At 41.1% G+C, this 15,082-nt stretch overlaps 1 protein-coding gene across 1 annotated transcript in view; it reads left to right on the top strand.

Moving 5' to 3' along the window:
• Positions 1-15,082, top strand: part of LOC116363070 (zinc finger protein 850-like) — a 46,661-nt gene that overhangs the window by 11,277 nt on the left and 20,302 nt on the right. The window contains exon 4 of the mRNA XM_031816997.1: positions 11,964-13,052. Within this exon, the coding sequence (XP_031672857.1) occupies positions 11,964-13,052 (1,089 nt within the window). The remainder of the gene's footprint in view (positions 1-11,963; positions 13,053-15,082) is intronic.

Here is a 15,082-nt window from a genome sequence, read left to right as displayed (position 1 = left end):
CACCTACTACCATACCCCGTGCAAAGTAACTTAAATATTTTGTCTTCCCCATTAACTCTCTAAATGGCACACATGCACAATCCATGTCTCATGGCTCAAGGCTTAAAAATTGTTATTTAACCTGTCTCCCCCCTTCATCTACACAGATTGAAGTGGATTTAACTAGTGACATCAGTAAGGGATCATAGCTTTAGCCTGGATTCACCTAGTCTTTCTAAGTCATGGAAGGAGCAGCTGTTCTTAATGTTTTGTCTACCCAGTGTATAGCACTACAGATAACCAAGTGCTATTTGCATGTGATGCATTTGTTCTGTTGTTTACAGGATGATTTGTATCTTATAGAGCGTGGCTTTAAGGGAATAGTATGGTCACATGTAGATAAAAAAAGAATGTGAAAAATTAACAGAGAAAATGTATATCAACACACTACCTATTCATAAAAGTATTTATAAATCATCTACATATTCATATTGAGCTTCTACGTCTGTGTACAGGAACGTATTATTTGGAAGAGAAAATGTATCAGCTTATTATTAAATAATTATGACGTTCTTTCCAATACAAAAAGTGTAGTAACTATTGTTTCCAAACTGCGTTACCCACTCCAGCCAGCAGCTGGCGATGTACGTCTTTCAGGAGATGCTTCTTGTGTGACGTATAATGGACTGGACGGGACGCTTCTTCAGGAACAACAACGTGGCTACTCTATCAACCACCTCGGTGGCTTGCTAGCCAACAAAAAAGTGAAAGATTAACGCTTTAGACCATCTTAATGTACATGATCTAATATCAGTGTTTTAAACACAGTTCTGTTGACGTATTAACTGGTTAACTGTAACCTAATTTGCAAACTTGTTAAAGATTGATGCTGAGCCTAGCACTAGGCTAGTCGCTAATGCTAACTAGCTAGCTAACATCCCTGACCATGAGTTCATTAAAGTACTCATCCCCTGCTATAGAAGAGGAGGTCTGCTGTTTGGAGAAAGAAGTTCTGGCGCTGAACATTGAAGAAGAGGAGGATGTTACAGTGAAAGAGAAAGAACCTTTTAGAATGAAAAAGGAGGAAGAGGAGACTGTTATAGTGAAGGAAGAAGATGCTGTTATAGTGAAAGAACATTTCAGAATGAAAAAGGAGGAAGAGGAGACTGTTATAATGAAGGAAGAAGATGCTGTTATAGTGAAAGAACATTTCAGAATGAAAAAGGAGGAAGAGGAGACTGTTATAGTGAAGGAAGAAGATGCTGTTATAGTGAAAGAACATTTCAGAATGAAAAGGGAGGAAGAGGAGGCTGTTATAGTGAAAGAAGAGAAAGAACCGTTTAGAGAGGAAGAGGATGCTATCTCAATAAAGGTGAAGGAGGAAGACGTTTTGGGAGTGAAAGAGGAGACAGAATATCAGATTAACACCAGTGAGTACTGTCTTCAACAGGGACACAAACTATGCCGTTGTTGAACTAATGTGTGGTTTTAAAGTGGCATTCTACTGAAGTTCTACACTTGAATATGTTGTTCAGTTCTATATAAATTGTTAAAGGGTCGATCTGCAATTGGTTCATATATTTTAGGGACTTTTCAATGAGATGTATTGAATTCTCCATGTGGTCTATATTAAAGTTCCCCTCATCTAATATAACAGGCTTTTAAAATTCAATATTGAAGCATAATCTCTACTTAAAATATCAAAGGGACATATTCATGCCTCTTGTAAGACCCTATGATTTTATTAGACGGTTATAAGTTTACTACTCATTTTGATGTTCTCATTAACACAGGAGAGAGACATGACTATGGTGGATCCTCTGGGGAGCTTCAACAACATCCTGATGCTGACGAGGCAGAGAAGAGTCTCTCCAGATCAGAACACCAGATGGTACAGCTTGGTCTGGACAAGCAAACAGCTTTCTCTTGCTTGGGGGCTGGGTTTCTGTAAAGCACTTTATGACAACAGTGACATCAGCATCCATAATGATGTGCGTCTGTGTCCCCTCTTTATGGTTACCAGGACAACACTAGCCCTTCCTCCCTCCCGGAGTCCCTGTATCGTGCCTCTCCTGGTAGCACCTTACTGCTGGGTATGAAGAGGTTGTCTGTGCTGCTGGTGGACTGCAGGAAAACAACGGGGCTGAGTGGAACTGTGAGAGGAGGAGAAGAGAAGAAAGGATCAGATTTGACACACCAAAGTAAGTGCTGTAGTTTAGTTGGAACAAATACAATAGATCTGCCCACTGGTATCTGTTACCAGGACAACCAGCAGAGTTCTGTTTGGTGACAGGAAGATAGACTGGTATCTGTTACCCGGACAACCAGCAGAGTTCTGTTAGTTGACAGGAAGATAGACTGGTATCTGTTAGCCGGACAACCAGCAGAGTCTGTTTGTTGACAGGAAGATAGACTGGTATCTGTTACCAGGACAACCAGCAGATTTCTGTTTGTTGACAGGAAGATAGACTGGTATATTTCCACCACAGTAGACAGTTCTGTTAGTTGACATGTAAAACCTTGATGTAAGTTTGTTTTAGAGAGAAACCAATAGACCATATAAAACCTTGATGAAAGTTAGATTTAGAGAGAAACCAATAGACCATATAAAACCTTGATGAAAGTCAGATTTGGAGAGAAAGTTTCAAGAGGATCTGATGTAAGGTGCTTGTTTTACAAAAATCTTTTCCATAAAACATGATGGATGTTACATTGCCTGTCCCAGTCAACCCCCCTATCTTTACAAGACTGTAGAACAGGAACTTGTCGGCCCTGCATTGTGGACCAAATTGTGATAAATAGAAATGTTTACCAGTTCCATTTAAGGACCAAACAACTGACAGCTGTGCCAAATAAATTTCAAAATAGTTGGCAAGAGATTTTCATTGTACTGATTCCATGGCACATGGTTTATGAATTGACACGCAAAATGACGCCGGATTCAAAGCTTCAATTATTATACAAAATTCTTGCAACCAATATAATGTTATATATGGGGATACAATCTTCCCAGCTCTGCAGATTTTGCTGCGAGGAGGCAGTCATTAGGACATTTATTTTGGTACTGTCCATATGTAGCTCATTGTTGGTCACAGGTCCAGGAATCGCTGAAGAATTGCAACATTTACCTAGAACTAACGCTGCAGATGGCAATACTGGGTCATTTGAAAAGTCCTATTCAATCAATCCATAATATTATAATTATTTTAACAAAAATGTTTATCTTTAATTTACAATCTGTAGAAACTATGAGAATCGAAAAGTTTAGTACTTTTGTGAAGCATCGCAGCACAGTTAAAATATATATGGCAAATATAAATCCCATATGGATGTTAAGAGACAGATGGGAGGGGTTGAATGGAGCTGAAGGGACTGGATGGTGTTAAGAGACAGATGGGAGGGGTTGAATGGAGCTGAAGGGTGGGGCTGGATGGTGTTTAGAGACAGATGGGAGGGGTTGAATGGAGCTGAAGGGTGGGGCTGGATGGTGTTTAGAGACAGATGGGAGGGGTTGAATGGAGCTGAAGGGACTGGATGGTGTTAACTTGGCTTCTACTGCATTCGCTTAACAGGCAGGCTCCTCGTGGAGTGCAATGAGAGGCAGGTGGTTAGAGAGTTGGACAAGTTAACTGTAAGGTTGCAAGGCAGTTTCCCCCGAGCTGACAAGGTGAAAATCTAGCATTCTGCCCCTGGACAAGGCAGTTAACCCACCGTTCCAAGGCCGTCATTGAAAATAAGAATGCGTTCTTAACTGACTTGCCGAGTTAAATAAAGATTCAATAAAGGTGTAAAAAAAAAATCTGCAAAATCGCCGCCCAAAAATACCAAAAATGAGATCGGCCCTAATTAATCGGCCATTCAGATGAATCGGACTACATCTAATATAGAGTATGTCAGTTTCAAAGTTACGGTCTTTGATTCAATTATATTTTTCAAACTCAGGCTGTGTGTGTTTATCTGCGTCATTCCTTGATCATTCCTTGTGGTCCTGTATCTCAGTTGGTGGAGTATAGTGCTTGTTAAACCAGGGTAGTGGGTTTGATTCCTGGGACCACCCATAGGTAAAGTGTTTGCAAACATGACTGCAAATCCCTTTGGATAAAAGTGTCTGCTAAATGGCAGATGTATCCACTGATTATACCAAACATTTCGAACACCTTCCTAATATGGAGTTGGACCCTCCCCTTTTCCCCTCAGAATAGCCTCAATTCGTCGGGGCATGGACTCCACAAGGTGTCGAAAGCATTCCACAGGGATGCTGGCCCATGTTGACTCCAATGCTTCCCACAATTGTCAAGTTGGCTAGGTGTCCTTTGGGTGCAGTGGAGGCTCCTCAGAGGAGGAAGGGGAGGCTCCTCAGAGGAGGAAGGGGAGGCTCCTCAGAGGAGGAAGGGGAGGCTCCTCAGAGGAGGAAGGCGACTAAATATAATCACGTCACCGAATAATTGATGAAAACATGAAGGTCTACAGTAGCCTCAGCAGCATTCTGTAGGGTAGCACCATGGTGTAGCCTGGAGCACAGCGAGTTTCCGTTTCTCCTCTGAGTATTTTGACTTCAATACAAACCTACGAGCTTTTGGAAAAGTTTTTTTTTCACCTGGTCACATACAGCTGATGTGTTATGCATTGAAGTCCAGGAGCGAAGGGAATAGGTGAGAGGAGGAGAGAAGGACTACAACTTGGCTGTAATGAAAAAGTGAACTGTGTTTACACATGATCAGGGGTGTATTCATTCCGAAGATTCTGTTGAAAAACATTTCTTAAACGGAACAAAACAGCGATTTACACTGATGTCGAGTGGCTGCAAATACTTTGGGCCATCTGCTTTTCTTCCCTCTGAAAGCCTTTGTTGTCTTTTTGCACTGAGTCAGTTCCTCACGCTGCTGTTTCCAACGTCTTATCATCGACTCATTAAGGCCAAGCTCCCATGCAGCAGCTCTATTTCCTTTTCCAACAGCCAGATCGATCGCCTTCAACTTGAAAGCTGCATCATATGCATTTCTTGGTGTCTTTGCCATGAAGAGGGTGACAAAATTACTACCGTAATCAGAATGATGGGAAGTTTGAGCGCGCTCGATTTACGTCACATTATGTGACGGTGCTCAGTTTTTTTGGCGGCATGAATCTTGTGAAATCGGGAAAAATCCATAAATTTGCCGCGTCATTGTATAAACCACGAGGTTCAAAGTGTGGGAATAAAGTAGCGGCTTATAGTCCGGAAATTACGGTACGTTCTTTCCAATACAAAAGTGTAGTGTATTGTTTCCAAACTGCGTTACCCACTCCAGCCAGCAGATGGCGATGATCGTCTTTCAGGTGATGCTTCTTCCGTGACGTATCATGGACTGGACGGACGCTTCTTCAGGAACAACCAGGCACAAACTCTTTCAACCACCTCTGTAGCTTGCTAGCCAACATAAAAGTGAAAGATTGACGCTTTAGACCATCTTAATGTACATGATCTAATCTCAGTGTTTTAAACACAGTTCTGTTGACGTATTAACTGGTTAACTGTAACCGAATTTGCAAACTTGTTAAAGATTGATGCTGAGCCTAGCACTAGGCTAGTCGCTAATGCTAACTAGCTAGCTAACATCCCTGACCATGAGTTCATTAAAGTACTCATCCCTGCTATAGAAGAGGAGGTCTGCTGTTTGGAGAAAGAAGCTCTGGCGCTGAACATTGAAGAAGAGGAGGATGTTACAGTGAAAGAGAAAGAACCTTTTAGAATGAAAAAGGAGGAAGAGGAGACTGTTATAGTGAAGGAAGAAGATGCTGTTATAGTGAAAGAACATTTCAGAATGAAAAAGGAGGAAGAGGAGGCTGTTATAGTGATAGAAGAGAAAGAACCGTTTAGAGAGGAAGAGGATGCTATCTCAATAAAGGTGAAGGAGGAAGACGTTTTGGGAGTGAAAGAGGAGACAGAATATCAGATTAACACCAGTGAGTACTGTCTTCAACAGGGACACAAACTATGCCGTTGTTGAACTAATGTGTGGTTTTAAAGTGGCATTCTACTGAAGTTCTACACTTGAATATGTTGTTCAGTTCTATATAAATTGTTAAAGGTTCGATCTGCAATTGGTTCATATATTTTAGGGACTTTTCAATGAGATGTATTGAATTCTCCATGTGGTCTATATTAAAGTTCCCCTCATCTAATATAACAGGCTTTTAAAATTCAATATTGAAGCATAATCTCTACTTAAAATATCAAAGGGACATATTCATGCCTCTTGTAAGACCCTATGATTTTATTAGACGGTTATAAGTTTACTACTCATTTTGATGTTCTCATTAACACAGGAGAGAGACATGACTATGGTGGATCCTCTGGGGAGCTTCAACAACATCCTGATGCTGACGAGGCAGAGAAGAGTCTCTCCAGATCAGAACACCAGATGGTACAGCTTGGTCTGGACAAGCAAACAGCTTTCTCTTGCTTGGGGGCTGGGTTTCTGTAAACCACTTTATGACAACAGTGACATCAGCATCCATAATGATGTGCGTCTGTGTCCCCTCTTTATGGTTACCAGGACAACACTAGCCCTTCCTCCCTCCCGGAGTCCCTGTATCGTGCCTCTCCTGGTAGCACCTTACTGCTGGGTATGAAGAGGTTGTCTGTGCTGCTGGTGGACTGCAGGAAAACAACGGGGCTGAGTGGAACTGTGAGAGGAGGAGAAGAGAAGAAAGGATCAGATTTGACACACCAAAGTAAGTGCTGTAGTTTAGTTGGAACAAATACAATAGATCTGCCCACTGGTATCTGTTACCAGGACAACCAGCAGAGTTGTGTTAGTTGACAGGAAGATAGACTGGTATCTGTTACCAGGACAACCAGCAGAGTTCTGTTAGTTGACAGGAAGATAGACTGGTGGAAATGGATGTTATGAATATCATAACACTGAAAAAGGATTCTGCCAATGAAAAGAGAGAAATCAATAGACCATATAAAACCTTGATGAAAGTTAGCTTTGGAGAGAAAGTTTCAATGATCCAATGTAAGGTGCTTGTTTTACAAAAACTTTTCCTTAAAACATTATGGATGTTACATTGCCTGTCCCAGTCAACACCCCTATCTTTACAAGACTGTAGAACAGGCAAACTAAACTCAAGACTTTGGTAATTAATTAACTAATACTGGAGGAAAGCTGTGATCAGGCTGCCTACTCAAGAGAAAGCTTCAAACTGTAACCAGTGCCGGCAACCTGGTTCAGGTTATCAATCAACCTACCGGGGTAGTGAGAATGATGTGGTGTGTAATGATGAGCAACCAGAAATTGCCCTTGTAAAAACTGTTAAATCCACGTGAATTGATGAGCAATTAAAAAATGGTATGATAAAGAGGGAGGGAAAAGAGATGGCAAATAGGTCTGGCTGAATAACTGATTGGCAAACCTATTGCAAATTGAGACATCATTTGACTAAACTGAATAAAAAGAAGAAAGTACACAATGAAACAAAGATAAATTACATGAAGAATGATAGTAAAATTTTTGGAGCATCTTCAATGAAATTTTGCGCAAATAAAATCAACAATGACAAGTCACTGGTGTCTGACAACGTGGATGGAAAATTGAGGATAATAGCGGCCGATATTGCCATTCCTATTTGCCTTGTCTTTAATTTAAGCCTACTAGAAAGTGTGTGCCCTCAGGCCTGGAGGGAAGCTAAAGTCATTCCACTACCCAAGAATAGTAAAGCTCCCTTTACTGGCTTAAATAGCTGACCAATCAGCCTGTTACCAACCCTTACAATTTTGGGGAAAAAAATATTTGACCAGATACAATGCTATTTTACAGTAAACAAATATAGACTTTTAGCTTATAGGGAAGTTCATTCAACAAGCACAGCACTTACAAATGACTGATTGGCTGAGAGACATTGATGATAAAAATGGCTTTACACCCCCTGCTATATTGTGGATAAAGAGTTTTTCTTTTAAAATGTAACCTTTATTTAACTAGGCAAGTCAGTTAAGAACAAATTATTTTTTTCAATGACGGCCTAGGACTGCCTTGTTCAGGGGCAGAACGACAGAGTTTTTTACCTTGTCAACTCGGGGATTCGATCCAGCAATCTTTCGGTTACTGGCCTACTGCTCTAACCACTAGGCTACCTGCTGCCCCAGAGCTACAAAATCAAGTTTGAATCAGGAATTCCCCAGGGCAGCTGTTTGGCACCTACTTTTTTCAATCTTTACCAACAACATGCCAATGACATTTGAGTAAAGCCAGTAAGTCTATGTATGCAGATGACTCAACACCGTACACGTCAGCTACTACAGCGACTGAAATGACTGCAACACTTAACATAGAGCTGCAGTTAGTTTCAGAATGGGTGTCAAGGAATAAGTTAGTCCTAAATATTTCTGATTACCTTAAAACCTCTTGGTATTAGGGGGCAGTATTTTCATTTTTGGGAAAAAAACGTCCCCGTTTTAAACGGGATATTTTGCCTGGAAAAGATGCTAGAATATGCATATAATTGACAGCTTTGGATAGAAAACACTCTAACGTTTCCAAAACTGTAAAGATATTGTGAGTCTGTGAGTATAACAGAACTGATGTTGCAGGCGAAAGCCTGAGAAAAATTGCCATGTTTTTGTCGATATTATGGAGCTAATTTGGAATATTTTTTGGCGTTGTGACCGCAATTACCGAGCGATTTCTCAGCCAAACCTGAAGAACAAACAGCTATTTCGCCTACAAAAATAATCTTTTGGGAAAAAATGAACTTTGGCTGTCTACCTGGGAGTCTCGTGAGTGAAAACATTTGAAGTTCATCAAAGGTAAACAATTTAATTTGATTGCTTTTCTGATTTCCGTGACAAGTTTGCCTGCTGCTAGCAAGGCATAATGCTATGCTAGGCTATGATAAACTTACACAGATGCTTGTCTAGCGTTGGCTGTAAAGCATATTTTGAAAATCTGAGATGACAGGGTGATTAACAAAAGGCTAAGCTGTGTTCCAATATATTTCACTTGTGATTTTCATGAATAGGAAAATTTATAGGAAGATTTATGTCCGTTGCGTTATGCTAATTAGTGTCAGATGATGATAACGGTCCCGTTCACGGGCTGGGTGTCACTACAGGTTAAGTTACATGGCCTACTATGCTAATTCTGTAGCGGTATTGTTAGAGGGGGCTAAAGAAATATTTTGTTGGTGCGCCAGGCAGGTAATAACCCTAGTTATTAAAGTTAGTTATTACCTATTATAACATTATTATTTTTAAATATTATTAAAACCGAAAGGATGAGAGTAGAATAGATAGAGTAGCGCTTCCAGACACATTCTAAACATGATGGAGTATTAAAGGAGGACTGTAGCACCTAATGGGGAGGCAGGGTAGCCTAGTGGTTAGAGCGTTGGACTAGTAACCGGAAGGTTGCAAGTTCAAACCCCCGAGCTGACAAGGTACAAATTTGTCGTTCTGCCCCTGAACAGGCAGTTAACCCAATGTTCCTAGGCCGTCATTGAAAATAAGAATTTGTTCTTAACTGACTTGCCTGGTTAAATAAAGGTAAAATAAAATAAATAATGATGAAACATTATGGAGTCTTAAAGGAGGACTGTAGCATCTAATGATGAAACATTATGGAGTCTTAAAGGAGGACTGTAGCATCTAATGATGAAACATTATGGAGTCTTAAAGGAGGACTGTAGCATCTAATGATGAAACATTATGGAGTCTTAAGCTTTAATTTGTGGTATTGCACTTGTGAATGCATGAAAGTTATATATTTCTAATAAATAAATAAAAATTTGCACTCTGCAATTTCACCGGACGTTGAGGAAATGTTCCGCTAGCGGAATCCCTAGCCATAACAGGTTTTAATGTGTTTGAACCAATCAGTTGTGTTGTGACAAGGTAGGGGTGGTATACAGAAGATAGCCCTATTGGGTAAAATACGAAGTCCATATTATGTCAAGAACAGCTCAAATAAGCAAAGAGAAACAACAGTCCATCATTACTTTAAGGTCCACCACAAGAATGGAAGATCCAGAGTTACTTCTGATGCATAAGTTCAGTAGAGTTACCAGCCTTAGAAATTGCAGCCCAAATAAATGCTTCACAAAGTTCAAGTAACAGACACATCTCAACATCATCGGTTCAGAGGAGACTGCGTGAATCAAGCCTTCATGGTCGAATTGCTGCAAGGAAACCACTACTAAAGGACACCAATAAGAAGAAGAGACTTGCTTGGGCCAAGAAACACGAGCAATGGACATTAGACCGGTGGATATCTGTCCTTGGGTATGATGAGTCCAAATTTGAGATTTTTGGATCCGAGCGTCATGTCTTTGTGAGACGAGGAGTAGATGAACAGATTATCTCCGCATGTGTGGTTCCCACCGTGAAGCATGGAGGAGGAGATGTGATGGTGTGTGGGTGCTTTGCTGTTGACAATGCCATGAATAAATAAATCAAGGTCACACATAACCAGCATGGCTTCCACAGCATTCTACAGCTATATGCCATCCCATCTGGTTTGGGCTTAGTCCCACTGTCATTTGTTTTTCAACAGGACAATGACCCAACACACCTCCAGGATGTGTAAGAGCTATTTGATCAAGTAGGAGAGTGATGGAGTGCTGCATCAGATGACCTGACCTACACAATCCCCCACGGTTTTTTATTTTATCTTTTTTTTTTTTTGTCCCCATTTCCAGAGATGGAAGTAATTTTTACTGTACTTTTTGGTACCTTTGAATCAAATGTATTGTATCAAGATGGTTTGGGATGAGGTGGATCGCAGAGGTGAAGGGAAAGCGGCCTACAAGTTCTCAGCATATGTGGGAACGCCTACAAGACTGTTGGAAAAGGATTCCAGGTGAAGCTGGTTGAGAGAAAGCAAGGGTGGCAACTTTTGAAGAATAAAATATATATTTTGATTTAACACTTGTGGTTACTACATGATTCCATGTGTTTTTTAATCATTTTGATGTCTTTATTATTCTACAATCTAGAAAATAGTAAAAATAAAGAAAAACCCTTGAAAGAGAAGGTGAGTCCAACCTTTTGACTGGTACTGTACATTAAATTCCCTGACAACAGCTCCAGTGGACATTCCTGCAGTCAGCATGCCAATTGCCCGCTCCCTCAGAGATCTGTGGCATTGTTGTGTGAGCAAACTGCACATTTTTGAGTAGCCTTTTATTATCCCCAGCACAAGGTGGACCTGTGTAATAATCAAGCTGTTCCATCAGCTTCTTGATATGCCACACCTGTCAGGTGGATGGATGATCTTGGCAAAGAATAAATGTTGACTAACAGGGATGTAAAAAATTCTGAAATTTTTTTTTCAGCTCATGAAACATCCAACACTTTACATGTTGTGTTTATATTTTTTGTTTATTGTAGTTACTATCAGTTTTAGGAACATTTACCCAAAATATTTCACCTTATTTTTGACTTGACCCAAAATATGACATCAACGATAATCAAAATGTTGAAAATCTGTGAATGTCTAAATAAGAAATTGGTCCATTTAAACAGAAATGTGTCGAACCCTTTCAACAACAGGGAGATGTTACTGATGTGCTTTGTATCTTCCACGTAAAAACTAGTTTTGGACTTCCACACAAAATGACTTCTTTAGTTATTTTATGTTTAAGGAAGTGTGTAGGTCACATTCTGTATCATACAGCTATGAATGTTATATATTTAGAACCACCTGTTCAATTGGAATCCAGCGACGTCTGTGTCTTCAGTGTCCTAGAACTGTCCAGGTTTTTGTGTTCTGACTTGTAAAACAGGATGAATAAGTAATGTAAACATAGCAGTAATTACCAGGAAGCTCTACATTTGTTTTAAAATCACACTAAGATTGTTAAAACTGGCCTCAGGTTATTGAGAGATCGGATTTAGGATTTACCCTCGTAGCAAGTTTGTTTTATCATGTGGTTTCATTTGGGTCTCTATTTAAAAATAACACTATCTTTGGCAGGAGAAAGACCTGACTCAGATGAACCAGAGCCAGGGACGTCCAAACCAGCAAGACGACACCAGTGCTCCCACTGTGGAAAGCGTTTTAACCAGAAAGCACACCTGAAAGCTCATGAGAGAATACACACAGGGGAGAAGCCTTACCACTGCTCCCAATGTGGAAAGTGTTTCAAACGGCCTTTTCATCTGAAACAGCATGGGAGAATACACACAGGAGAGAAGCCTTACCACTGCTCCCAATGTGGAAAGTGTTTCAACAAGAGAGGACTCCTGAAACGGCACGAGAGCGTACACACAGGAGAGAAGCCTTACCACTGCTCCCTATGTGGAAAGCGTTTCAACCAGTCGGGGGAGCTGAAAAAGCATGAGAGAATACACACCGGGGAGAAGCCTTACCACTGCTCCCAATGTGGAAAGTGTTTCAAACGGCCTTTTCATCTGAAACAACACGAGAGGATACACACAGGGGAGAAGCCTTACCACTGCTCCCAGTGTGGAAAGCGTTTCAACCATTCAGGGAAGCTGAAACAACATGAGAGAATACACACAGGAGAGAAGCCTTACCACTGCTCCCAGTGTGGAAAGTGTTTCGTCTGTTTGGGGGGCCTGAAACGACACGAGAGAATACACACAGGAGAGAAGCCTTACCACTGCTCCCAGTGTGGAAAGTGTTTCGTCTGTTTGGGGGACCTGAAACGACACGAGAGAATACACACAGGAGAGAAGCCTTACCACTGCTCCCAGTGTGGAAAGTGTTTCGGCCGTTCGGGGGCGCTGAAACGGCACGAGAGAATACACACAGGAGAGAAGCCTTACCACTGCTCCCAATGTGGAAAGAGTTTCGTCCGTTCGGGGGAGCTGAAACCACATGAGAGAATACACACAGGAGAGAAGCCTTACCACTGCTCCCGATGTGGTAAGTGTTTCGCCCGTTCGGGGGAGCTGAAACTACATGAGAGAATACACACAGGAGAGAAGCCTTACCACTGCTCCCAATGTGGAAGGTGTTTCAACCAGTCGGGGGCGCTGAAACAACACGAGAGAATACACACAGTAGAGAAGCCTTACCACTGCTCCCAGTGTGGAAAGAGTTTCGAGCATTCAGGGACGCTGAAACAGCATGAGAGAGAACACACAGGAGAGAAGCCTTACCACTGCTCCCAATGTGGAAAGTGTTTTGTCCGTTCAGGGGAGCTGAAACTACATGAGAGAATACACGCAGGATAGAAGCCTTACCACTGCTCCCAGTGTGGAAAGTGTTTCAACCGGTCGGGGAATCTGAAACAACATGAGAGAATACACACACAAAAATACGCTCATACTGTGGGAAAACATATTACTCATAAGTCACTTAAACGTCATTAGAGAATCCACACAGGAGAGAGAAATTACTTCTCTTAGCGTGTATATTGATATTTCACATCACATTGACTTAAAATTCATCAGAGAACATACACAGTGCTCCCGTTGTCTTATATTGTTGACTGACAATGTGTTTACCTGTCTTTACCAGATGAAATTAAATGGTACAGGGTATACTCAAACATATATTTGTTTGTTTTTATTAGAAAACATGAATTGAATATGGAGTCTGTCAGTTTGAATATAAAGAAGATCAGGTTCCTTCTTTTAAACTGTCCTTTTTTAAAACTCTTTGTGTGTGTTTATCTGGGTGTGTCATTCCTCCAGCACTACAGATAATCAAGTGATATTTGGATGTGATGCATTAGTTCCATTGTTGACATTTGCATTGTTGGCCCACTGATGATTTAATGAAATGAAAATGTTCAGACTCTGTAATGGAAAATGTTAATTGTTTGTGTGTCCACATAACTGAGTATGTGACTAACCTTGTGAAACTGTCCTATTATAAGCTCTTGTTCTTGGGAGTATCATCCTGTGTTGCAAACCAATTTGCACCTGTGTCCTTGTATGAATAAAGTCCCTCCCAGGAACAGGAAACCATAAAGATATGTGCTAATCACTCAATGCTTCAGGAATTCAGACTGTCTACACTGCGCTGTGTAACTCTGTTATTCTCTCTGAGCTCAGAAATAAAGAATCTTGGTTTGACTTGGACTCCAGCAGATCCTTATTTTATAATATCCACCACAACTCTCCCACAGATTGCTCTTTATCATTGTCTCAATGAAGTGTTCCTCGTTCCACTTTCCTGAATTTACAAGCCTCCCACTGATTGAATAAACATTGTTTCCACAGGTAACATTTTGTGTTTCACCCAACCAGCAAAAGATATCCAGCAATTATTAGGAAATGGAAGACATACAAGACCACTGATCTCCCTCGATCTGGGGCTCCCCATGGGATCAAAATCTGTCTCCAGATTGACTCTGTACTGGTACCTCCTGTATATAGCCTCCACTCTGTACTGGTATCTCCTGTATATAGTCTCCACTTTGACTCTGTACTGGTACCTCCTGTATATAGTCTCCACATTGACTCTGTACTGGTACCTCCTGTATATAGTCTCCAGATTGACTCTGTACTGGTACCTCCTGTATATAGCCTCCACTCTGTACTGGTATCTCCTGTATATAGTCTCCACATTGACTCTGTACTGGTACCCCCTGTATATAGTCTCCACTTTGACTCTGTACTGGTACCTCCTGTATATAGTCTCCACATTGACTCTGTACTGGTATCTCCTGTATATAGCCTCCACATTGACTCTGTACTGGTATCTCCTGTATATAGCCTCCACCTTAACTCTGTACTGGTACCCCCTGTATATAGTCTCCACTTTGACTCTGTACTGGTACCTCCTGTATATAGCCTCCACATTGACTCTGTACTGGTACCTCCTGTATATAGCCTCCACTCTGTACTGGTATCTCCTGTATATAGCCTCCACCTTAACTCTGTACTGGTACCCCCTGTATATAGTCTCCACTTTGACTCTGTACTGGTACCTCCTGTATATAGTCTCCACATTGACTCTGTACTGGTACCTCCTGTATATAGTCTCCAGATTGACTCTGTACTGGTACCTCCTGTATATAGCCTCCACTCTGTACGGGTATCTCCTGTATATAGTCTCCACATTGACTCTGTACTGGTACCCCCTGTATATAGTCTCCACTTTGACTCTATACTGGTACCTCCTGTATATAGTCTCCACATTGACTCTGT

This window comes from Oncorhynchus kisutch, unplaced genomic scaffold, assembly GCF_002021735.2.
Source record: "Oncorhynchus kisutch isolate 150728-3 unplaced genomic scaffold, Okis_V2 scaffold910, whole genome shotgun sequence".
Classification (NCBI taxonomy): domain Eukaryota; kingdom Metazoa; phylum Chordata; class Actinopteri; order Salmoniformes; family Salmonidae; genus Oncorhynchus; species Oncorhynchus kisutch.
Note: the sequence above shows the minus strand (reverse complement) of the source record. Positions and strands in the feature narration are given on the sequence as shown.